This window comes from Gekko japonicus, unplaced genomic scaffold (assembly GCF_001447785.1).
Source record: "Gekko japonicus isolate JY-2015 unplaced genomic scaffold, Gekko_japonicus_V1.1 scaffold2905, whole genome shotgun sequence".
Lineage (NCBI taxonomy): Eukaryota > Metazoa > Chordata > Lepidosauria > Squamata > Gekkonidae > Gekko > Gekko japonicus.
In genome coordinates, this window is record NW_015164284.1 from 67,457 (window position 1) to 92,012 (window position 24,556).

General features: G+C 47.0%; 1 protein-coding gene across 2 annotated transcripts in view; it reads left to right on the forward strand.

The window, feature by feature from the left end:
• The window catches only part of LPCAT2 (lysophosphatidylcholine acyltransferase 2), a 53,290-nt gene that overhangs the window by 14,640 nt on the left and 14,094 nt on the right, over window positions 1-24,556 (forward strand). For both annotated transcript variants that reach the window (XM_015408773.1, XM_015408774.1), the window contains 9 exons: window positions 772-911; window positions 4,524-4,741; window positions 5,278-5,390; window positions 7,245-7,305; window positions 8,905-8,963; window positions 11,391-11,425; window positions 17,959-18,013; window positions 19,245-19,327; window positions 23,831-23,956. In XM_015408773.1, coding sequence (XP_015264259.1) covers window positions 772-911; window positions 4,524-4,741; window positions 5,278-5,390; window positions 7,245-7,305; window positions 8,905-8,963; window positions 11,391-11,425; window positions 17,959-18,013; window positions 19,245-19,327; window positions 23,831-23,956 — 890 coding nt within the window. The remainder of the gene's footprint in view (window positions 1-771; window positions 912-4,523; window positions 4,742-5,277; window positions 5,391-7,244; window positions 7,306-8,904; window positions 8,964-11,390; window positions 11,426-17,958; window positions 18,014-19,244; window positions 19,328-23,830; window positions 23,957-24,556) is intronic.

The window sequence follows — 24,556 nt, forward strand, 5'->3', positions numbered from 1 at the left end:
CGTCCGGCTCCATGGTGGAGGCAGCGGCAGCGGCGAAGCCGGACCTCCCTTCGGCCCCCCGGCTGACTCCGAGGCGGCGGCGGCACGGTCGGCTACAGAGCGTTCGTGCGCATGCGCACGAACGCTCTTTCACTTTCGGGGGGATTTAAACATCCCCCGATATATTTTTTTTAGTTTTTTGATTTTTGTGCACCCCTGGGGACTGCCCCAAGAGTGCACAAACCTCCCCCTGCCCCCCAAGTGCCCCGGAAGTGCGGATATAGCGATCCGCACAGACGGGACCACTTGGCTATTAGATATATAGATTATGAGCAAAATATGTCTATTAAAATCATGAGGTGGGAAAAAGAAAAAAAAAATTTGGTTACAACATGAGGTCAAATGACTGTGTAAAAAGAAAAAGGGACACAAGATATCTTCCCCAATATGTATTTATGTTAGTTTGTTTATGTTTTGTCTTATATGTATGAAATTAAAAAAAAACTTTATTTAAAAAAACAAGGCTGACTGTTTCGGAGTTCCGCGACTCGGGAGAATCTCGAATATGAGAGCCTCTCTGTTTCTTGGCATTGGCAACTCAAGCGGAGCTGTTTGTTCTGCATCACTCCAATGCATGATGCGCTCTCCTGGCAAAACTCTAGAGCTCCTTTGCACCCTTATTTTTGGCTTATGCCTAGACCGGTGGGAGGGCAGGACGCGATCGTTCCCAGAACATCGGCCAACAAGAAAGGTGTCGCTAAAATCTTGTCTGGTGACTCTCTCGTTCCCCAGGCTGCCCTGTTTGGACTTCTCCTGCTCCCGCTACGGGCCTTGGCGATGCTGCTGATTTTACTCACGGCGTGGCCGTTTGCAGTCCTGGCGACTTCATGCAGCTGTCGAAAAGCGGGTGTGCCTCTTACCGGGTGGAAAAGGTAAGAGTCCCATGGGGAAGACGTGGGCAGGAAAGTCTGTCTGTCTGTCTGCAGAGACAGATAAAGATGGGTACATCTGTGTTAGTCTATCTGTAACAGTAGAAAAGAACAAGAGTCCAGGAGCACCCAAGACCAGGACAATTTTTGGGCAGGAACACAAAGGAATAGAGTTCTGGTTGGCTTCAGAGTTGGCCACGCCCAAACCTCTGTGTGCGTCTGCAGAGACAGATCAAGATGGGTAACTCTGTGTTGGTCTGTCTGTAACAGTAGAAAAGAACAAGAGTCCAGGAGCACCCAAGACCAGGACAATTTTTGGGCAGGAACACAAAGGAATAGAGTTCTGGTTGGCTTCAGAGTTGGCCACGCCCAAACCTCTGTGTGCGTGTAGAACGACCCCTGGCGACTCCAAGGCGGGTGGGGCCAGGGCTCCCAAGTACTTACCTTAATTCAGCGGGGGATGTATAGTTCTTCGTGGGACCATTCCCGCGGGGAAAACACAGGCGCTGCACTATTCCGTCGCCCAGACGTGACGTAGGCACGTAGCCGGGCGACTTTCTAGGATTGGGGCTGGAAACTCGATGGTACCATTGAGTTTCCAGTCCCATTACCAGAGCGTCGCCCAGCTATGTGCCTACGTCATGTCTGGGCGATGGAATAGTGCAGCGCCTGTGTTACAAGCAAGAATCTAATGGCGGGGAAGCATGTGTCCCCCGCCGGGACATAGGGAGGTACTTGGGAACCCTACCGGTGGGGGGGGGGGGGGGCTGGGGGGTGCTTTTCAGGGGGGGCTTGCACGGGCTCCCTGCAGCCACAGGGCACCCGGGCAAGCCAAGGGAAGGCATGGGGTGTGGCCTAATATGCTAATGAGTTTCTGCTGTTGGGTGCGGGCTATTATGCTAATGAGTTCCTGCTGGGCTTTTTCTACAAAAAAAAGCCCTGCTAAAGACTAACAAAATTTGTGGCAGGGTAGGAGCTTTCGTCAGTCACTCACAAAAGCTCCTACGCTGCCACAAATTTTGTTAGTCTTTAAGGTGCTACTGGACTCCTACTGTTTTCCATGCCTTTCTCCGTCTCTCTAGTGGAGGTTATTTTTTCCCCCCGAAAGACCATTTGCGTGTGGGCAAAGAATGTCCTTGCCGTATTTAATTTGCCATAGCCTTCTCCTTCAGCAAAACAAAAGTTTTGCAGTCGGATCTTATGCACAGTGCTCTGTTCCACTAGAGTTGGCCCCAGGAATATGAGCAAAGAATTCTGTCCTAAGGGTTGGGTTAGAAGTATTGCTAACCTTGGTGTGGCACTGCGTGAAAGAGCGTAGAAGGGGCCTTGGGTGGGCTCCTTTTCGTCCCCTTCCCTTCATGTGCCGTGAGTTCATGAGAAACTTCCTGGTTTGCAGCTAACAATTATATCCAACCCAGGCGTAGGGTTTTGGGAGGCCTGTGGCTTATTGACAGAGTCTTGTCTTTGGGTGCATGTGGTCCCAAGTTTGTAACAACATAAGAGATCCGACCAGGGGTCCATTCTGTCCAGCTTCCTGTTTTACGCAGCAGCCAACCAGTTGCCCCTGAAGATGAACAAACGGGTCACTGAGACCCTGACTCTGTGATATCACCTACTACTGGACTCAAATCTAGACACAATATGAATGAAATGGAATGAATTAATGAAAAAGGTTTAGCTACAGAAAGAAGTAGCATTTTCTTCTATTTGCTAAGAGATTGGCGGCTTTGGTGAAGAGCAGGGACCGGAGGCCAACCACAGGCCCGTTAGAAGAAGAAGAGGAGGAGGAGGAGATTGGATTTATATCCCACCCTTCACTTGGAGTCTCAGAGCGGCTTACAAACTCCTTTCCCTTCCCCTCCCCACAACAGGCCCCCTGTGAGGTGGGTGGGGCTGAGAGAACTCTGACACAAACTGCTCTTTTTCAAGGACAGCTGTGCCAGAGCTTGCGACTGAACCAAGGTCACATCAGCAGGTGCAAGTGGAGGAGTGGGGAATCAAACCCGGTTCTCCCAGATTAGAGTCCGCACACTTAACCACTACACCAAACTGGCGTTACTAACAGACTGTTGGTCACGCCTTCAGCTCTGCCTGGCCCGTTCTGAGTTGAGATCTCCTGATGGAACATGCCGGGAGGCCAGTCTAGTGGTTTGGCCCGACTCCTGGTGACAAACGCTTCTTTGTACTGCTGTGCCTCTTTAATGGCTTCAGCACATCGCTTCCTTAGTGAGTGCGCCGAATGTCGGTTTCTGCCTTACAATTCTGCAGCGTGACCTCCAAATAAACTTCTGGCTGGTGTAGCATGAGATCTCTGGTCCCGTGGTGGTGGAGGGAGCAAGCCTGAGCAAGTCTACTAAGAAAAAAAAAGTCCTGTGTTTGTCGGTGGGGTTTACTTCCGGGGAAGTGTTCTTAGGATGGTCCCATTAGAGACTGAGCTACACGTAGATGGGCCCATCCTCGGTTTTGCTCTCAGCTCTGCCTGAAGTCCTGTGGGGATCTTAGACAACTCCCCCCCCCAAGCATTCATAATTTGGCTCTCAGTGCAGTGTAGAGGTGCCAATCTCCAGGTGGCACCTGGAGACTTCCTGCTATTGCAGTTGTATCCAGAGGGAAAGTGTTAAGAACAGGGGTCATTTGGTAGAAAAAGAGGTGCAGGAGCTCGTTAGCATAACTCATTTGCATATGCCACACCCCCTGACATCACCGGAAGTGTGTCAGAAGGCAACACCCACCGCTCAGCCTCCGCTTTACTGTTTTGGATTGCCAGCTATGGGGGGAGGGGGAACGTGCAGATCTGTCCTTGCAGAGGAAGGAGAGCTGGTACCTGAATAAAACTTGGTCTTAAAGGTGCCATTGGACTGTTTTGGACCGGGGGGCTGGGGGGGGGGGCTCTGCAATTTCCCTGGCGGCTTCTTGCTCTGACTGAGGGCTGCTGGGAGCAGGGGGTGGGGCTTGTTGCATGTGCCCGCCCCCTGGGCTCTTTACTGCCAGAGCTCCGCTCCTGTGCGCTCCTGCAGGAACTGACCCCTGGTTAAGAACAATGCTCCCTCTAAGCTGTGGAGTCTTGTGAGCAAAAGTTCTACTTTGTGAGCTACTAGCATTAAAGTTGTGAGCCAGGAATTTGGCTCCTGCATAAATTAGTTTGCTCTGGAGCCATCCTTCTTGAGCTAAGGCAAGAATCTGTGAGCTGAAGGCTAAAAAACTGAGTTAGCTCACACTAACTCAGCTTTGAGGGAACACTGCCTGTGAGGTAGGTGGGGCTGAAAGAACTCTTTCGAGAACTGCCCTTGAGAGAACAGCTCTGAAAGAACTTATGACCAACCCAAGGTCACACCAGTAGCTGCATGTGGAGGAGTGGGGAATCAAACCCAGTTTGCCCAGATTAGTGTTTGAGCTTTTAACCACTACACCAAACTGGCTCTCAGACTATGTCTAAGTATCGGACTGTTTCTGAGGAGAAAGTTCTCTTCACTCTTGCTGGCAGTAGAATACGCGACGGTGGATATTGCCCGGGGAAATCCTTTATTTTACATTTAAAATCAGCAGCAGTGACATTTGTATTGAGCTAATGCTCCAGCTTTGTGGGTCTGACTCTTGTTCTCTTTTCTTTATAAGGTCCGTATCGAACACCAGCCTCCGGTTCCTGGGCCGGGCCTTGTTCTTTGCGATGGGCTTCCACGTGAAAGTGAGAGGCAAACCGTCCAGCAGCTCAGAAGCGGCCATCTTCGCCGTAGCCCCTCACTCCAGCTTCTTTGACGGAATCGCCTGCGTCCTCGCTGGGTTGCCGTCCATCGTGTCTAGAGCAGAGAACCTCAATGCCCCCATCCTTGGCAGTAAGTGTCTTTGCAAAAGAAGAAGAGAAAAGATTGGACTTATACCCCGCCCTTCACTACCCAAAGGAGTCTCAGAGCGGCTCACAATCTCCTTTCCCTTCCCCTCCCCACAACAGACGCCCTGTGAGGTAAAAGAAGAAGAGATTGGATTTATACCCCGCCCTTCACTACCCAAAGGAGTCTCAGAGCGGCTCACAATCTCCTTTCCCTTCCCCTCCCCACAACAGACGCCCTGTGAGGTAAAAGAAGAAGAGATTGGATTTATACCCCGCCCTTCACTACCCAAAGGAGTCTCAGAGCGGCTCACAATCTCCTTTCCCTTCCCCTCCCCACAACAGACGCCCTGTGAGGTAAAAGAAGAAGAGATTGGATTTATACCCCGCCCTTCACTACCCAAAGGAGTCTCAGAGCGGCTCACAATCTCCTTTCCCTTCCCCTCCCCACAACAGACACCCTGTGAGGTAGGTGGGGCTGAGAGAGCTCTCTCGAGGACTGCCCTTGAGAGGACAAACAGTAATGTTTGTATTTTTTAACAGGAATACTTCAAGCACTTCAGCCCATACTGGTATCCCGCCTGGACCCCGATTCTCGGAGCAACACGATCAATGAAATAAGCAGACGCACAACTTCGGAGGAAGGATGGCCGCAGGTATAACCGAGTGCGGTGCAGAGCCAGGGTGGGTAGAGTGTTGGACTCACTGGCTGGAGGCCATGAGTCACCTCCTCACTTGAGCCGATGACGTTTTCTTAGCTTAACTGACCTCACAGGGTTCTTACGCAGATCAACTGAAAGAGGGGAAACCCGTGCACACCACTCTGAGCTACTTAGAGAGACGACAGGACAATAGTGCGGCTCCTGTGGAATGGCATGAGGGGCTGTCACGGCTAAGGTGGGGTGTCACCTGACGCTGCCACCACTCTGGTTCCAGGCTCCTCTGAGAAGGCCCAGAGCACCTTCCCAGGCAGAGTGAACAATAAAAATAGTTTATTGTATAGGAGGTCAAACAACAAGGTGAAGAAATATAACAGTGTGGGTGAAAAGAAGAGAAATCAAACGTCCTAATGCGTCTAAATATATACTGTCCCTAGCTCACTATTCCAAGTGACACTAGACTACTCACCCTTCCCTCAGGATGAGGGTTTCTTCCTTGCAGCAGCCTTCCTTCTGGCTCTGCCCTCTGGGAAGAAGAACAGCTTTTCCTGCTGCATCAGATATTTTATTCCAAGCCCTCCTCTTTTCCTATTGGTCAATTTTGTCTCCAAAACCTCTCAGGGGCTTCTGGTAGGCCCAGCCTCACCTACTGCTAGCCAGGCTCCCTGGGCCTAGTAGGCCTCTGGTGGCACAGCCCAGATCATGACAGGGGCAAATGGGGTCTCTGCAGCAGAAAAGGAAACCCGTGGAAATGTTGCTAAAAGGATGCGTGGAGTAGAGAAACTGGGCAGAGAGAGCTTTTCTCCCATAATGCTAGAAATTGGGGGCACCCAGTGAAATTTTGGGGAAACAGTTTCAGGACAGACAAAAGGAAATCCTTCTTTCATCCTGAGCATCGATGGCTTTAGAAGGGGGTCAGGCAGACTGATGGAGAAGGGAAAGGCCTTCCCCTCTGTGCCCCGTTTGTTTGGCCCTCCAGGACAGCCATTTGGCTGCTGTGTGAAACAGGATGCTGAACTAGATAAAGCCCTGATCTGGTTCAGTAGGCTCTTCTTATGTGAAGTAGAATTTTTGCTCACAAGACTCCACAGCTTAGAGGGAACATTGGTCCTGACAGCAAACCTCCAGTGTCCCAATATCTCCTTCTCTGGTTCCTTTTAACTGGAGGGGGTTGAACCCGAGACATTAAATGTGCATTGCACATAGCGTACGCCTTCCCCCAAGACCCTAAATAAATGAATTGCATGAGAATATATTCCTTGGCTGATGTGTCTTTCCCGCCCTGTCCTCTGTTGCCCAATGCATCATGAATGAAAGTGAGCAGGGGACATTTCCTGCAGGAGCACACAGGAGCGGAGCTCCGGCAGTAAAGAGCCCAGGGGGTGGGAACATGCAACAAGCCCCACCCCCTCCTCCCAGCAGCCCTCAGTCAGAGCAAGAAGCAGCCAGGTGAGTTGCAGAGCCCCCCCCCCCGGTCCAACACAGGCCCGTGGGCCCTTGCAGACCACTTTAAGACCAAGGTTTATTCAGGGACAAGCTCTCCCTCCTTTGTGAGGACAGATCTGCACGTTCCCCCCCCCCCCCAATAGCTAACCATCCAAAACAGTCCAGTGGAGCCTGAGCGGTGGGTGTTGCCTTCTGACACACTTCCGGTGATGTAATGGGGTGTGGCATATGCAAATGAGTTATGCTAATGAGTTGTGCTAATGAGCTCCAGCACCTCTTTTTCTACGAAATGACTCCTGCAAGTGAGTGTTTCACCATGAATTGCCACTTTTTTGTGTGTGCGTGTGTGTGCAAGAGTTAAGTTTCATGAAAAAAGGTTATGTCCTTTTCCTTTATTTCTTCTAGATATTAGTTTTCCCAGAAGGCACTTGCACAAACCGTTCGTGCCTGATCACTTTTAAGCAAGGTAAGGGAGATCTCGTCTTGGATGCCTTGCTGCTCAAAAGCTGGGGTAGAAGGAGCTTTGGTTTAAAGCATCTGGGAGAACTTTTTCAACCAAGGAGTAATTAACATGTGGAGAGCTTCAAGAGGGGATTGGGTAAACATCTGGAGCAGAGGGCCTTCAGTGGCTATTAACCACAAGATGTAGATGGAACGTTCTCTCTGGGGCAGTGATGCTTTGTATTCTTGGTGCTTTGGGGGCAACCATGGAAGGGCTTCTAGAGTTCTGGACCTCCTGAGGACCCCTAGGTTTTGGCCACTGTGTGACACAGAGTGTTGGACAGGATGGGCCATTGGCCTGACCCAGCATGGCTTCTCTTGTGTTCTTATGTGTTGGGCAGTGATGTTCCGTTTTCTTGGTGCTTGGGGGGCCAGAGTGGGGGGGGGAGCTTCTAGTGGGATGGGCTTCTAGAGTTCTAGCTTTGCTGGTGGACCTCCTGATGGCCCCTGGGTTTTGGCCCCTGCGTTACACAGGGTTTTGGACTGGATGGGCCATTGGCCTGACCCAACATGATTTCTTTTATGTTCTTACGAAAAAGTGTTGGTCACCTCTAAGAGTAAGTGGCTGGCCCAAGGTCACCCAACCGGTTATTTATTTTTTTATTTCAGTTATTTATTAAATTTATATCCCGCTCTCCCTGCAGGCAGGCTCAGGGTGGTTTACATCAACCTTAATACAATACAACTAAGAACAACTTTAAAATGGCAGTTTGAACTCAGGCCATGCAGGTCCTAACCAGTGTTCCCTCTAAGCTGAGTTAGTGTGAGCTAGTTCACAGTTTTTTAGCCTCCAGCGCACACATTTTTGTCTTCGCTCAGGAAGGATGGCTCCAGAGCAAACTAATTTATGTAGCAGCCAAATCACTCGCTCACAACTTTAATACCAGTAGCTCACAAAGTTGAATTTTTGCTCACAAGACTCCACAGCTTAGAGGGAGCATTGGTCCTGACCACTAGCTCAAACCACCAGCTAGGCCTGAGAGAGTGCAAGGGGCAGCAGACTTCAGACTTGGTTTCACGTTGCCATCGTTCTGACCATTTTCAAATAATTTAGTTGATAATCCTAATATTAACTCACACCATGTGATGGATTGGTTCTCAGGGAACTGTCCACTTAAATTCACCCCATCGTGGTTTGCCTGTCTGTTATCAACACAGCCCAGAAGATTATTGGCTGTCCTCTCCCACTCATGGAGGAATTGTATAGTTCTCGATGCTTGAAAAAAGCAAAGAACATTTTGCAGGATTTGTCACACCCTGAACACTCCCTGTTTGAACTGCTGCCTTCGGGTAGAAGATATAGGACAATCAAAACAAGGACAAACAGATTAAAAAACAGTTTTTATTCGAGAGCTATTATTGCTTTAAATGCTGTATGAATTGGAATTTGGTGGTTTTGTTGACATTGGTGGTTAAGTTGCAATGTGAACCCTAATGGTTGTGTGAGTGTATATGAGTATGCTTTTAGATCACCGAATGATTGCACCTTAATTTCGTTGTACTATGTACAATGACAATAAAGTATATTATTATTATTATTTAACAAACAACTTTGTATTTCCAGGAGCCTTCATTCCAGGCGTCCCAGTTCAGCCAGTGGTGATCCGATACCCAAACAAGCGGGTATGTTTTTCAAATTATGCTTTTTAAAATTTAAAGTCATCACTCAGTGGTCATCTCGTCTTCTGACCATGTAGCAAATCATTCAGTCTGCCTAAATCAGCTTGGGAGAACCTTCTTGCAGCTGGACTCTATCTGAAAGTTATGTCCTCAGTGGCCCAGTCATTTGTACGAGTCTCAGCTTGATGCTGAATTTCACAAGGGATGGACTAGCCTGTGGAAGCCAGCCCTGTGTAGGAAACTCGTCCTCGCTCTGTTCAGTTCACCAGTTCCAACTGCTCCATCAGACTACCTTAAAAGAAAACTGGGGAAAGTTTGTGTTCTAAAGAGCAGATCTGCAGGCTCCTGTGTGAACTGGGGACCGTTGTCTGAAAAGGGGCGTCTAACGGTTCTTCCCCACGTAATTTCACTTATCAAAACAGGCCCATCACTCTACCCATTCTCCCGTCTTCCTTCCCAAGTCCAATAACATTGCAGGATGGTGGGGTTTTGTTGAAGCCGAAAAAAAAAAATCAAGGTGTAGAGAGAACTTTTTATTATTCTTTCTGATCCCAATGTGTTACACCTCTGGCTTCGTCAGGGGATCTGCTACAAGCAAGGGAAATACAGTCCTAGAATAAAACCATTCATAAAAATGTATGCAGTCATTATAATCCAATTAGAATGATTAAAAACAACACAGGAACCTAGAAATTGAAATCCTTTCTAAGGATTAGGCATTATTATAAAGGATTCTATAATAGTTTTCCCTTAGAAAAACAATCAAGTAAATCATAATCTTTACATGCCAAAAAAAATCTATTTTGGGAAAATTGTAAAGTATTTTAAAAAAAACATATATTATTATAATTTGGAATCAATTTGATTTTAGGAATTTTTTTTTGCACTCTGTTGTATAAGGAACTGTTGCTTGTTGTAATACACTAAACAATGTTTTTAAACAATGGTCATTTAAGAGGCTTAACGAGCACCTAAACCATTAGACCATTTAACCACCTGAGCTTGATTTCAGGTCCAATGCTCAAGGTGTGACTTGAAGCTTATGCTACAATACAGCCATGCATCATTTTTAACATGTAATAATTATGATTTACGTAATTGTTTTTCTAGGGGGAAACTATTACAGAATCCTTTCAAATAATGCCTGATTCTCAAAAAGAGTTTTGATTCGTAGGTTCCTAATTAGATTATAATGACTGCATATATTTTTATAAATGGTTTCATTCTATCAGTCTTTTTTCCTTGCTTATAACGGATCCTCTGACAAAGGCAAAATGCATTGGGATCAGAAAGAATAATAAAACACTTCTACACCTTGGTTTTTTCTTTTCTGCTGCTACTGCTGGCATAGTCCTGTCTTCTTCTCAGCTTTTTGTTGAAGCCACATCGGGGAAAGAATGCTTAAATCCCATCTCTCCCCCCCCCTCCCCCGAGAGTCCTGAGCAAAAGTATGGTCTTGCACAGCTACTCTTTTCATTTACGAAACAAACGCAGGGAAGGTCTACTCATGGATCGTCCAGCCTTCAGTTTGGAGGCCACCAGAGAAAAGTCCCTCTTCCTGGTTGCCTCCCAACCAAGGACAAAAAAGGGGAAAGGGGGGAAAAAACTGAACCTAAAACTTAGAATCCAGAACCTGACAAAGGTTAGTCCAATGCAAGAAAGGGGGCCAATATTAAAAAGTTAATGAAGGAAATATATAAAAAATACATGTATTTATTAATCACAAATTTTAAAATTATATAAGGGCCCAATCACACGTTATGTATAAATAACAAACGGTAAAACACCAGGGCTGATAAATCTGACCTGACGCAGTTTGGCCTACATAGGCCTTCCTCAGAGGTCAATAGTGAGTAACATAATGGCTATTATACAAATAAAGTAAAGGTTCCCTGGCTCGAAAGCCAGTCGAATCTGACTCTAGGTTCGTGGTGCTCATCTCTGTTTCAAAGCCGAAGAGCCAGCACTGTCCGAAGACATTTCCGTGGTCATGTGGCCGGCATGACTAAACACCAAGGCGCACGGAACGCTGTTACCTTCCCACCGAAGGGGTACCTATTTATCTACTTGCAGTTTCTTGGTACAATCCTATAAATACAAAGTATATATTCAGTAAGGACCAGAAGCAAGTTGTTTCAAGATAAAACCACCAGGCACAGAGTAAAAAGTACAAATGAGGCCTCTAAAAGTGCAATCACATGCCAAGTGGTTCTCAGATATAAACCTCTGGTCCAGGAATCGCCTTCCTATGGTTGTAGAGCCAAATTGTCCTCAAGCAAAGAGCCACCAGAAGCAGGGTTCTCTTTTGGTACCCGGGTTGTCCGTCCATAATGGTGGCCATTTGTCTAGGGAATGATAATGCTCTTTTTCTGCTTCAACTGTTTGTTTAGCGTATCTGATCAGGAATTTCTTCTGTTTTTTTTCCTCTAGGATACCGTGACGTGGACGTGGCAAGGCAATACCTTGTAAGTCTTTATTTTTTATTTATTTTTATTTATTTATCCTTCAATTTGTATACCGCTCACCCCCTAAGGGCTCTGAGCGGAAAAAAAAGCGGTTCACATATTTAAATACAATCAATCCTTACCTAGGGCCACACACATACATTGAGGAGGTGACTAGCCTAACAGGGACCCTCTAGCACATCTTTCGTTGTTGTTATCTGTGGAAGATCTTCCTAGTCTGGCGGCGACGTCCTCCTGGCGTAGGTCTTCTCTCCGCTGCCTGCGACTTCCTCGAGCCTACATGTAAACCGCTCCGAGCCTACGGGAAGGAGCAGTATAGAAGTCGAACAAACAAACAAACAAATAAATAAATAAGTCCTCCTCTCCTAATGCTGATCTGCTTCTCACAGTTCACAAATAGGTTGGCCGTGATCAAGCATATCACAGGGTCTCGTTGCGAATCTACAGACACTGCAAGCCAGTTGCATCGAAACAGTGTGGAGCGCCATGTTGCCCACTACTGAAGTGCGTATTGGGATATTCGGTTAATATAGCAGAGTTTTGCCCTGTTGTAGAAGTGTGAGGCCAAGTGCAGTAAACAAATCTCCCAAGAAGTATATTGCAAAAAAAGGTAAACTTTCACTTATATTCAAGTAGATTCAGTTCATATACCGGTAAAGGTCAAAAAGAAGAGAAAGAGAATCCAGATCTAAAGAGCTTGTCTGGCATCATGTGTGTGGGAGTACGAGGGCACTGTCTCTACAGGAGAGACCTGCAGAGACATGTGTCTCCGTGGAAGGCCATGTGAAGAGGGGGAGAGGACAAAGGGAGAGAGGAGGGGTCAGAGGGCAGCTCTCAGGTTAAGACAAAGAGAGGCATCTCATTCAAAGAGATGAACACGTGTACCCTCTTAGAGCGATGTAGAAGCCCCCCCATAAGAACATAAGAGATGCCAATGTTGGATCAGGCCAAAGGCCCATCCAGTCCAACGCTCTGTATCACACAGTGGCCAGAAATACCAGGGGCCATCAGGAGGTCCACCAGTGGGGCCAGGACATTAGAAGCCCTCCCACTGTTGACCCCCCCAAGCACCAAGAAGACAGAGCATCACTTGCCCCAGAGCTCCTATCTATACCTTGTGGCTAATAGCCACTGATGGACCTCTGCTCCATATGTTGATCCAATTCCCTCTTGAAGCCATCCATGCTTGTAGCCGCCACCACTGCCTGTGGCAGTTAATTCCAAGTGTTAATCCAATGTCCAGGCATGCTGAGCCGCTTACTCCAACAGTGTGTAGGTAGGACTCTGTTTTGTGGATCGATCAATTAAAGCTTTAGCGGATTAATTGGTGAGGACTTATTTTGGATCAGCTGCTTTAAGAGTTGTAAATGTTGGTCGATAGGGTTCCCAACCTGGCACTGGTAAATTCCAGATTTGGGGGGGGCGTACCTGGGGAGGGTGGAGTTACAGGAGGATGTCATGCCTCTTCCACGCGATGCTCTAGGAGTTTCCCCTAATCTCTGTGGTAAAGACAGTAGAACCATCGACACTACTCCCTCCCCCCTCATTTTTTCTTTTGTTCCTCAAATTTTTTTTAAAAAATTATTTATTGGATTTTCAATATGCCACACAAACAAACACACAATCTAAATACCAATATATATACAAATATTGATACCAATATACCATGTCACTTAACATATATTCGATTCTTGTATATATAAGCCAAATACATAAATCAACACTTGCTGTACGCCAAAACAATTATATCAGATTTTTAGCTTGCTTACTATACTTTACCCATTCTCTATAGAATTTAAACTCTCTATGTAAGATTCTCACAATTTCCACTTGATAGATATAAGATTACATAAACACTTCCTAACTATCAACCTTTAAGTTTTATGCCACTAATCCATACTCCCAACTTTAAGTTATATTGTCTATTCCATCTTCCATACATATATAAGTAAGTAATTATACATATAAACATATAAACAAAATCCTTGATAAAATACACCCAAATCCCTTCAATTTCCAATGTGACTAGACTCCTTCAATCTCACTTTCTGCAACTCAAATTTAACTCAATTCATTATTTCCCACACTTAATAATATAATGCTCCTATACTTAACGTTCTTAAATACTATATATTCTGCATTGTTCCTCAAATTATTGAGGGTGGGGGGAGGGTTGCCCACAGGCAAATGGCAAGCCTATTTTTTTAAGAAAAAAATTACTTCGTTTAGACCTTCACTCTTCTTCCCAGTGGGAGACCCCAAAGCTGCTGACATCATTCTCTACTCCCCCTTCCTATCCTCACAACTGTTGGAAATGTATGTGTTTACAAGGTCTGACAATTCAGTCATTATAGGGTTAACTTGCTTGCCTAGTATTGCTATTGTTTAGACCGACCTGGAAGGGATACCTGGCACGGAGCCAATGGGGAATTAGCCCGGGAAAAGTAGCTTTCTACTGTGATACAGATTGGTCATTTGTTTCAGGTGACTTCCTTTCTAGGGGTCAGGAAGAAGGAGCGATTCTCCTTTATCTGTGTGCTAGTGTTGACTATAGGCAGCTTAGAAAATGTAGCTGTTAGTGTTACGTTTATTTGTCGTAATCCCGTATACTTTTTACCCTTAGAAATAATGGTTTTTTAAAGCAAAGAAATCTCTTCTTTCCAATAGAGCAAGATCCATTGATAGTCTAAGTATTAAACACTTTTGACTGTTTTACAACAACAACAACCCTGTGAGGTAGTTTAGGCCGAGGGCGTGTGGCTGGCCCAAGGTCACCCAGTGAGCTTCCATGGCATGAGTGGGGATTCGAAACCTGGGTCTCCCAGATCCTAGTCTGACACATCAGCCGCTGCCCTGACCTGGATAACCCAGGCTAGCCCGATCTCGTCAGATCTCGGGAAGCTAAGCAGGGTCAGTCCTGGTTAGTATTTTGATGGGAGACCTCCAAGGAAGTCCAGGTCGTGACACAGAGGCAGGCAAGGGCAAACCACCTCTCAAACATCTCTTGCCTTAAAAACAAAGTCTAGCTCGCCACCTAGTGGCGCATAAAGCTAAAGAGCTACAATTTCTGGCTGCCAGACAGTCTTAGGCTCTCCTAGCTATACTACACACAATGCCAAATGGTGGTAATTATTATTGCCACCACTGCACACTGGAATGATGATAGTGTTAATAATAGTAGCTGTCCCACCCTTCCCGCATGGCGCTAATGGCCTTCGCCGCACACTCATTCCTCGAACCTGCAACATCAGTGAAACCAAGAAATTGTGAAATCTGAGGCAGGCAAGGGCAAACCATCCCTTAAACATCTCTTGCCTTAAAAACAAAGTCTAGCTCGCCACTTAGTGGCGCATAAAGCTAAAGAGCTACAACTTCTGTCTGCCAGACAGCCTTAGGCTCTCCTAGCTATACTACACACAATGCCAAATGGTGGTAATTATTATTACCACCACTACACACTGGAATGATGATGGTATTAATAATAGTCGCTGTATCACCCTTCCCGCATAGCGCTAATGGCCTTCACCACACACTTATTCCTCGAACCTGCAGCATCAGTGAAACCAAGAAATTGTGAAATCTGGATGGGTGGGAATTCTATCTCCCCGTTCCTGCTTTGGCTCTTTAAATATTTTTTACCATGCTGGCTTCTGTCTTTGTTTGGAAGTCTGTTTTCATTTGAGCACATTGATTAAAAAAAAGGTGTGGCGGCTTTTGCAGAGGGCGTCGTAACGCTTGGGTAACTTGTAGGTTTGAAAGAAATGGTTAAAAGGCAGAGGGATCCGTTGCTGAGCCTTGAAAAGGCACTCTGGACTCTCTGAGCACAGGCCAGTTCAGGATCAACGCTACAATCTTGCAACCCCACGGCTTAGACTGCAGCCAGGTTGAAACACTTTGCATTTCAAAACTCACAAAACACGTAGTCTGAAAAGAAGTTAAGCCGTAAGGGCCTGGGAATGGAAGGATTTTTGAAGGCTGCATACAAAAGCCCTGCTAGGTTACCAGAACCCCGTGTGTCGCAATCGCTCTGGTCAGCCACAAGCTTCCTTCCTATATCGGACTTCTGCTCTTGGTATTTTACACTTTATGCCAAATTCCCCCTTTTTGCTTGACAGGCACAAGAACCCAGTCTCTCTCTCTCTCTCTCTTTTTAAGGTTCTGATCTTCTCTAAATAATGTAAGAACCAGCTATTCTCAAACTGCACATCGGCAGGGTGATGTGGATATTGCGATATTTGGTTAATATAGCAGAGTTTGCCCAGTCGTAGAAGCATGGTACTGAGTGCAGAAAATAAATCTCCCAAGAAGTATATTGCAAAAAAAAAGAAGAAGTAAACTTACATTTATTCAAGTAGATCAATGTTCCCTCTAAGCTGTGGAGTCTTGTGAGCAAAAATTCTTCTTTGTGAGCTCCTGGCATTAAAGTTGTGAGTGAGCGATTTGGCCACTGCATGAATTAGTTTGCTCTGGAACCATCCGTCCTGAGCTAAGACGAAAATGTGTGAGCCGGAGGCTAAAAAGCTGTGAGCTAGCTCACGCTAACTCAGCTTAGAGGGAACACTGGATCCAGTTCACATTCAGGTTGCAGTTAAAAGAAGAGAAGGGCTCCTAATCTAAAGAGTACTTTCCCTATCACGAATGGCCAGCTTGCCCGGCATCATGTGTGTGGGAGCGTGAGGGCATTGCTTTCTATAGGAGAGGCCTGCAGAGATATGTGACCCCCCATGGAAGGCCATGTGAAGACAGTGAGAGGACAAAAAAAGAGAGAGAGAGATGAGAGGACAGAGGGCAGCTCCCAAGTTAAGTCAAAGAGCAAGGTCCCATTCAAGGAGATAACACCTAGGCACAGTTGGAGTGATGTAGCGCCCCCGCCCCCCAGTGTCCAGATAGGATGTGTCACTCACTCCAACATTGCAGCTAGAAGTCAGAGCAAAGTATCGGTCACACTGCAAACATCAGCATAAGCAGGGCTTTTTTTGTAGCAGGAACTTCTTTGCATGTTAGGCCACACACCCCTAATGTAGCCAGTCCTAATGAGTTCCTGCTGTTGGGTGTGGCCTAATATGCTAATGAGCTGTGCTGTCAGGGTGTGGCCTAATATGCTAATGAGCTGTGCTGTCAGGGTGTGGCCTAATATGCTAATGAGCTGTGCTGTCAGGGTGTGGCCTAATATGCTAATGAGCTGTGCTGTCAGGGTGTGGCCTAATATGCTAATGAGCTGTGCTGTCAGGGTGTGGCCTAATATGCTAATGAGCTGTGCTGTCAGGGTGTGGCCTAATATGCTAATGAGCTGTGCTGTCAGGGTGTGGCCTAATATGCTAATGAGTTCCTGCTGGGCGTGGCCAACTCAGGAGCCAGTCGGAACTCCGTTCCTGTGCGTTCCTGCCCAAAAATAGCCCTGAGCATAAGCATGATCTCCAGGTGAGCGTGCCTTCTTCATACTCTCTCGATTACATGAAGTCACATCGATGAACACACCTTACTCCATTCAGGCACATCTCGGCAGCTCACAGAATCACTGCTCATGTCCAGAGGACAGGAGCTCGGAATGAATTTGGGGGTGTTTTGAGTAGAACTGCCTGAAGCAGGAAATCCCTCCGCTCTAAATCCACAAGGTAGCTTGAGGCACACAGTTCACGGCCTCCCATCTGCAACACGTCTAATAGTACCCTCCCTTGCAACTAGGAGCACCTTGAAGACCCACAAAACTTCCAGAGAGAAAGCTTATAGTATATAAAATATAAAATATCAAAGGGAACAGCTGTGTTCCATTTTGATTTTGAAAGTTTCTGCTAAAAACTTTGCAACACATATGGTGGTTTTGGGATTTGCATCTTCTAAAAGCTGGCTTGGCATTTTCTCGTCTGTAAGCCGGTTATTTGGAAAATAGTTAGAAATAGGCTGCGCTGAGAAACAAGTAGTGGACAAAATAATATGGGATGAGGAATCGAGAGTTCCCAATTCACGTGGGCACAGCCTTTTTTGAAAGGGTATTTGCCTGAATCTTCCATAGGGAACTTTCGATGGAAAGGCATTCAGGTGGGCCAGAGTAAAGGCACGACGTTGGGAATGGAGAATCTAAGATGGTAAAGCAGTGAGGCATCCCTCCATGTTTTTGGTAAATACCTAGACTGGTTGCTGAACAAGTGAGAGGATGCGTTGGGGACATTTTTTGACACTCATGATCCGTAAGTCTTTGTTGAACTGTTCTGCTTTCAAAAGTCAAAGCTCACTTCATCAGATGCAGAGTTCTTACTTGTATCTTTGGCTCTCAAAAGCTGATACCGGGCCTGGATTTATTGTTGGTCTTTAAAGTTCTCCTGGAATCAACTTTTGTTCCCTCACAGAGTTGCTGTAAAAGGTGGCCGTGGAGTGCTTTGAACGCTAGAACCCAAAATGTAATTATTGTTGGACACAACTTTTTGAAGGTTTTTCTTCTTCTTCTTCTTCTTTTGATCACTTTTGATCTGGGATATGCATTAGGACCTCTGCACCCGAATGCAAGGTAACTGCATACCTTTGTTCTCTTCCAGCCTGGAGGCGTTGGTTCTGACGCTGTGCCAACTCTACACAAATGTTGAAGTGGAGGTAAGCCCCAGAGAGCTCTTGCTAATAAACCTGGTCACTTGGTCCTCTTTGTAATCTGCAACTGTCTCTTTGCAAAGTTTGAATATACAGTGTTTTGGGCCAGGGTGGGTCTCAGAGGGGTAGCAAGAGAGCTTGCGTGATAAGCCGTGTAACTTGGAGGCAGGATTCAGCGGGGTTTGTTGAGAGTGTCTGTCTCTCCTTTATCTGTTGGCGATTTCTGCTTTGTTTTCTTCTTTTGAATAATCTGTCCCAAGACTGTCAGCATCTCCTGTGCTGCTGGTCACTTCCTCTGAATTTAAACGTTAGAAATAGCTCTGTAGCCTGGTATGTGTGCATAGGGAAGGAAGTGAGGCACATAGATTACGTTTCCTTCCTCCTATTCTGGGCCGCATCACACCGGCCCCACGTATTTCTGTCCTGAATTATCTGCCGCCTCCTCACCCCCTTTAAAAGCCTTCCTTTCTCACTGTGATCCAAGGCAGATGGCAAAATATTTAAAAGCTCAATTCCACCGCAAAGATCTCCAATAAATAATGCAGAAGTACTAGGTGTACAGAACTGGAAAGCGAGGCAGACCCCCCCCCCCAAAAAAGGCACGCCACACTATAAATACAGAAAGTGGCTTGCAAAGGTCAAAAGAAGGTATTGCAGCAATGTTTCCAGCTTTAAAAGAAAGCTGTTCTCTTTCATTCCTCACGGAGGCACCTGCAGCCAACACAAGCTATACATTTCAAGCGCAGAGCTAAATTCATTTCCTTTTGTGGAAGGTTTTGGAATATGGGCTGATGATGAAATGTTGCAGCCTGTGCCGCCATCTAGTGGTTGACAGGTTTATCTCCCCTGGATGGTTAACTTCTTTCCCGCCAAAGCTGTCTGGTGTTGCTTCTGCAAACAGGTCCCAATGAATAAGAAGAAGAAGAAGAGAAGAAGAGATTGGGTTTATACCCCGCCCTTCACTTGGAGTCTCAGGGCAGCTTACAAACTCCTTTCCCTTCCCCTCCCCACAACAGACACCCTGTGAGGTGGGTGGGGTTGAGAGAACTCTGACAGAAACTGCTCTTTTTGAAGGACAGCTGTGCCAGAGCTTGTGACTGACCCAAGGTCACATCAGCAGGTGGAAGTGGAGGAGTGGGGAATCAAACCCGGTTCTCCCAGATTAGAGTCCACACACTTAACCACTACACCAAACTGGCTCTCTGCATCAAGTCTTCTTTCCTTTTTCCCTTCCCAGTTTCTGCCTGTCTACATCCCGACCTGCGAAGAGAAGAAATCCCCAATTCTTTTTGCCAACAAAGTACGCTACAAAATGGCATGGTAAGAAGGGAGGTTTGGGCTTCGTTTTGGGTTGCAAAAACTATTATTAAGTTGCGACTGTCTTCGATACATGATCAATAACATTAGATCAGCCCTGCTGCATTGGTTCATACATTGTACATAGGGTTGCCAGGTCCCAGGGGGGCAGGGGAACCCCCACTCGATAGGTCCGTTACCCCCTGGCCTGGATCAGGCTGCCCGGGGGGAACCCCACCCCCAAATTGCCGGGATCACGGAGACATGCCTGGTGTGATGACGTCACCCACAGGCAGGGCCTTTTTTGTAGAAAAAGTCCAACAGTAACTCATTAGCATAATAGGCCACACCCAGCAGCAGAAACTCATTAGCATATTAGGCCACACACCCCTGACTGCACCCCTCATTAGCATATTAGGCCGCATTCCCATGTTACCAGAAGTGCGGTCATCCAGCCACACCCACCTTTTACTTCTTATTCTGTTTACCTTGTTTGTGGTCCTTTTTTTGTAGCAGGGACTCCTTTGCATGTTAGGCCACACACTCCTAATGTAGCCAATCCTAATGAGTTCCTGCTGTTGGGTGTGGCCTATTATCCTAATGAGTTTCTGCTGGGCGTGGCCAACTTGGGAGCCAGCAGGAACTCCGTTCCTGTGCGTTCTTGCGCCCAAAAATAGCCCTGGCCCACAGGTGACATCATCGTGTCGGGCACGTTGCGGGGGGGACTCTCTATAATTCGAGGGGAAACTCTGTGGTTTTCCCTTGAATGACAGTGTCCCTGCCCCCAATGGGCCCAACACGATGACATCACTTTCGGGTGACGTCATCGCGGCGTATGCAGTTTGCGCTCACGCCAAGGAACTCCCAGAGGGGGCGAGGACTCCCCCGCTGCATGACTCAGCAACCCTAATTGTACAAGCCCAGTAGTTGTGATCAGGGAGCATGCGTTTGGAAGCTGTGGAGAATGGTGTACATAAGCTGATTTGAAACACGTGGAAAGAAAAAAAAACAAAAGATGGATTAATTCTAATGCATTCGTTACACTCTGGAAACGAGGCTGGTCAGTTTGGAACTCTGGGGCCTGGCTTGTGGGAGGGGCCTGACTCAGTGGCAGAGCATCCGCTTGGCTTGCAGCAAATCTCATGGGCTCGGTTCCCAGGAGCTCCAGTGAAGGACCAGGACATAGGCAGGGATTCCCAGGGGAAACCCTATCCTGCTGCCATCTTTCCTGGTGTCTTCCAAGATTGAGGTTTATAAGATTATGCATGGGAAAGAGCAGGTCGAGAAAGAGGTACTTTTCTCCCTTTCTCACAATACAAGAACTCGTGGGCACTCCATGAAATTGCTGAGCGGTCGGGTTAGAACGGATAAAAGGAAGTACTTCTTCACCCAAAGAGTGATTAACACTTGGAATTCACTGCCACAGGAAGTGGTGGGTGCTACAAGCATGGACGGCTTCAAGAGGGAACTAGATAAGCATATGGAGCAGAGGTCCATCAGTGGCTATTAGCCACAAGGTATAGATAGGGGCTCTGGGGCAAGTGATGCTCTGTCTTCTTGGTGCTTTGGGGGGGGGGTCAACAGTGGGAGGGCTTCTAATGTCCTGGCCCCACTGGTGGACCTCCTGATGGCACCTGGTATTTTTGGCCACTGTGTGATACAGAGTGTTGGACTGGATGGGCCTTTGGCCTGATCCAACATTGGCATCTCTTATGTTCTTAAGTGTTTTAAGAAAGTGGGTGGGGCCAGGTAGGGCTTCTGCTCACTGAGTTTTCTGATTGGCCATTAGAGGGATTTTTGATATTTTTTTTGTATTTTTCATATATGTGTGTGTGCGCGCGCGCGCGCGTGTGCCTGCATGAATGTGTGTGTGCACCTGGAAGTCATGGCAACCTCTGGTGACTGACCCCTACTGGGGGCCTGGAGGATGTTCAGAGAGGTGGCTGAAGAAAGCCTGCCCCCGCCTCCTGGCTGCTGGTATTCTGAGGAGGTCTCCCATCCAAGTACTTGCCAGAGTTGACCCTGCTTAGCTTCTGAGTTCTGACGAAATCGGGCTTGCCTGGGCTATCCGGGATAGGGTGGCCATTAGCGTTTTGATTGGTTGTGCAGGGTTTTTTTTAAAAAAAAATATTGCTTTGGCAGCAGCTGCCACCACAGCACTTAGTCTTAAGCAGGGGGAAACAAGGCAGCTAGTCCTGTGGCACCCTTTTTTAAAAGGCTGACAGTAATAGCACAAACTTTCCCAGTACCACAATAAATCCATTGTTTTTTAAGGAAGCCTTGAGCAATGGATGTTCTCGCATGTGTGTGTGTTTGGGCTAGGCATGTGCAACCTGTTTGGGGGCCCATAGAATTGGACCCCCTGGTCCAATGTTCTTGAACCTTGGTGGGTGTCTTGGGGAGAGGCTCCAGCAGCTACCCTGCAAGTTTGGAGCCTCTCCCTCAACTCTCTATAATTTGAGGGGAAACTCTGTGGTTTTCCCTTGGATGATAGTGGCCCTGCCCCCAGTGTGCCCAACGCGATGACATCACTTTCGGGTGACGTCATCGCGGCGTATGCAGTTTGCGCTCACTCCTACTGCCGAAATTGACACACGGGAGTCTTTCTGCCAGCCAAAATAGATTCTGTCCGATTCAACCGATTCCGAATCAGGCCGATTTTTTTGGGGGGGCACAACCCCTAGTTTGGACCTTTCCCCCTTTTCACACAAGAGTCTTGCACAAGCTACTTGGACAAAGAAAACAGGTCTTCCGCCTGGCTTGCTCTTGTCCTTCACATCCTTGCCTGTCTCTCTTTGCATAGGTTTTGGCTCACCATTTAGTTACCATTTAACACACATGACATACCTACACCACATCTTTGTATACTTGCCGGTGACTCTCTGCCTCCTTTTGAATATACGCAACAATATTCTAGGAGCCAAATGAGGCTTGAGTATAGTGTTGCCGGCTCCGGGTTGGGAAATACCTGGAGATGTTGGACGTGGAGCCTCAGGAGCGCGGAAAAGGGGTGAAAGGATGTATGACTGAAAATAACATGTGTAATTGAACTATTAATATATCCTAATTAATTTTTTTTGAAAAGAAAGAAAAAAAGAGTCTTGCACAAGCTACTTGGCCAAAGAAAACAGGTCTTCCGCCTGGTTTGCTCTCGTCCTTCACATCCTTGCCTGTCTCTCTTTGCATAGGTTTTGGCTCACCATTTAGTTACCATTTAACACACATGACATACCTACACCACATCTTTGTATACTTGCCGGTGACTCTCTGCCTCCTTTTGAATATACGCAACAATATTCTAGGAGCCAAATGAGGCTTGAGTATAGTGTTGCCGGCTCCGGGTTGGGAAATACCTGGAGATGTTGGACGTGGAGCCTCAGGAGCGCGGGGTTTGGGGAGGGACTTCAATGGGGTTTAGTGACATAGAGTCCACCTTCCCAAAGCAGCCATTTTCTCCAGTTGAACTGACACCTGTCGTCTGGAGAGCAATTGTGTAATCCCGGGTGATCTCCAGCCAGCACCTGGAGATTGCAAACCAAAGAGAGAGATCACGGGATGGAAGTTGAAAAGAAGCAAACAACCGTGATGTGTTATGCCAAAAAAGTCTCCAAGGACTAGAAATTCCTTTCCCCAATATTTAATTTACTGGAAGCAATTCAGACGCCATCAGCACCAAAAGCCATGCATATTATATCTCGTTTTGTACGACTTTATCAAAATGCGTAGCGTTGAAATTTGTTGTTCAGTTGCACAGTCAAATCTGACTCTTCGCGACCCCATGGACCAGATCACGCCAGGCCCTCCTGTCTTCGGCCGTCCTCTGAAGTTGGCTCAGTTTCATGTTCGTTGCATCTACACCTGTCGTCTGGAGAGCAATTGTGTAATCCCGGGTGATCTCCAGCCAACACCTGGAGACTGCAAACCAAAGAGAGAGATCACAGGACGCAATCTTTCCCAGCATCAGGGTCTTCTCCAGTGAGGGCTCCCTTCTCATTGGGTGGCCAAAGTATTTGAGCTTCAGTTTCATTATCTGGCCTTCCAGGGAACAGTCAGGGTTGATTTCTTATAGGATTGACTGATTTGATCTTCTTGCAGTCCAAGGGACTCTCCAAGAGTCTTCTCCAGCACCATAGTTCAAAAGAATCTATTCTTCGGTGCTCGGCCTTCCTTAGAGTGCAACTCTCGCAGCCATACATGACTACTGGGAATACCTATATAATATTAATCCATTTCACAAACACTCTATTCATATCCCATAGTAGCTTCCAGTAAAGTGAGTATTGGAAAAAATAAATTTCTTGTCCGTGGAGACTTTTTTGGCATAACACATGGTTGTTTGCGTCTTCTCAGCACCTGGAGACTGGTAACCCTACTTGAGCGAAATGATTACCTGTTCTGCTGTCCATCCACCCCTTCTGTTAGTGCAGCTTGCTATAAACATGGAGACTCTACATTTTGCTTTGTTTTCCTAACTGCATAACATCTGATCCGTTGCATTTATAACTTTATTATTTTTAAAAATTGCAGCGCTCTGGATGTGCCTGTTACGGACCACACGTACGAAGATTGTCGGCTGATGATCTCCGCGGGGCAGCTGACCTTGCCCATGGAAGCCGGTTTGGTGGAGTTCACCAAGATCAGCAAGAAACTGAAGTAAGTGGTGTGGTCCAGGCGGAGGCTGCATCTGTGTAAACGGTCCGGTGTGAGGCTCAAACTTTTGCGAAGTCTGCAGGACTGTCATTGAATGTGAGTGTGACAAAACAAGGATATACGTAGGACTTATCAAAAGGCCAAACTAGGAATGACAGGAGGGATCTGTGCGCAATAATGACACACTTAAAAGAGAAGAAGAGAAGATAATGGATTTATACCCTGCCCTTCACTTGAGCTGCGGTGACTCAAGTGGTTAAGACGCTGAACTGCAGGCTGTGGAAGGTCGGTAGTTCAGCAGTTCGAGACCCGAGTGTGCCGCATGACAAAGTGAGCTCCCGTCTCTCGTTCCAGCTCCTGCCAACCTAGCAGTTCGAAAGCAAGAAATTGCAAGTAGATAAATAGGTACCACTTCGGTGGGACGGTAACAGCGTTTCGTGCGTCTTGGTGTTTAGTCCTGCCGGCCACATGACCACGGAAACGTCTTTGGACAGCGCTGGCTCTTCGGCTTTGAAACAGAGATGAGCACCGCAACCCTAGAGTCGGATTTGACTGGCTTTCGAGCAAGGGAACCTTTACCTTTACCTTCATTACCCAAGGGAG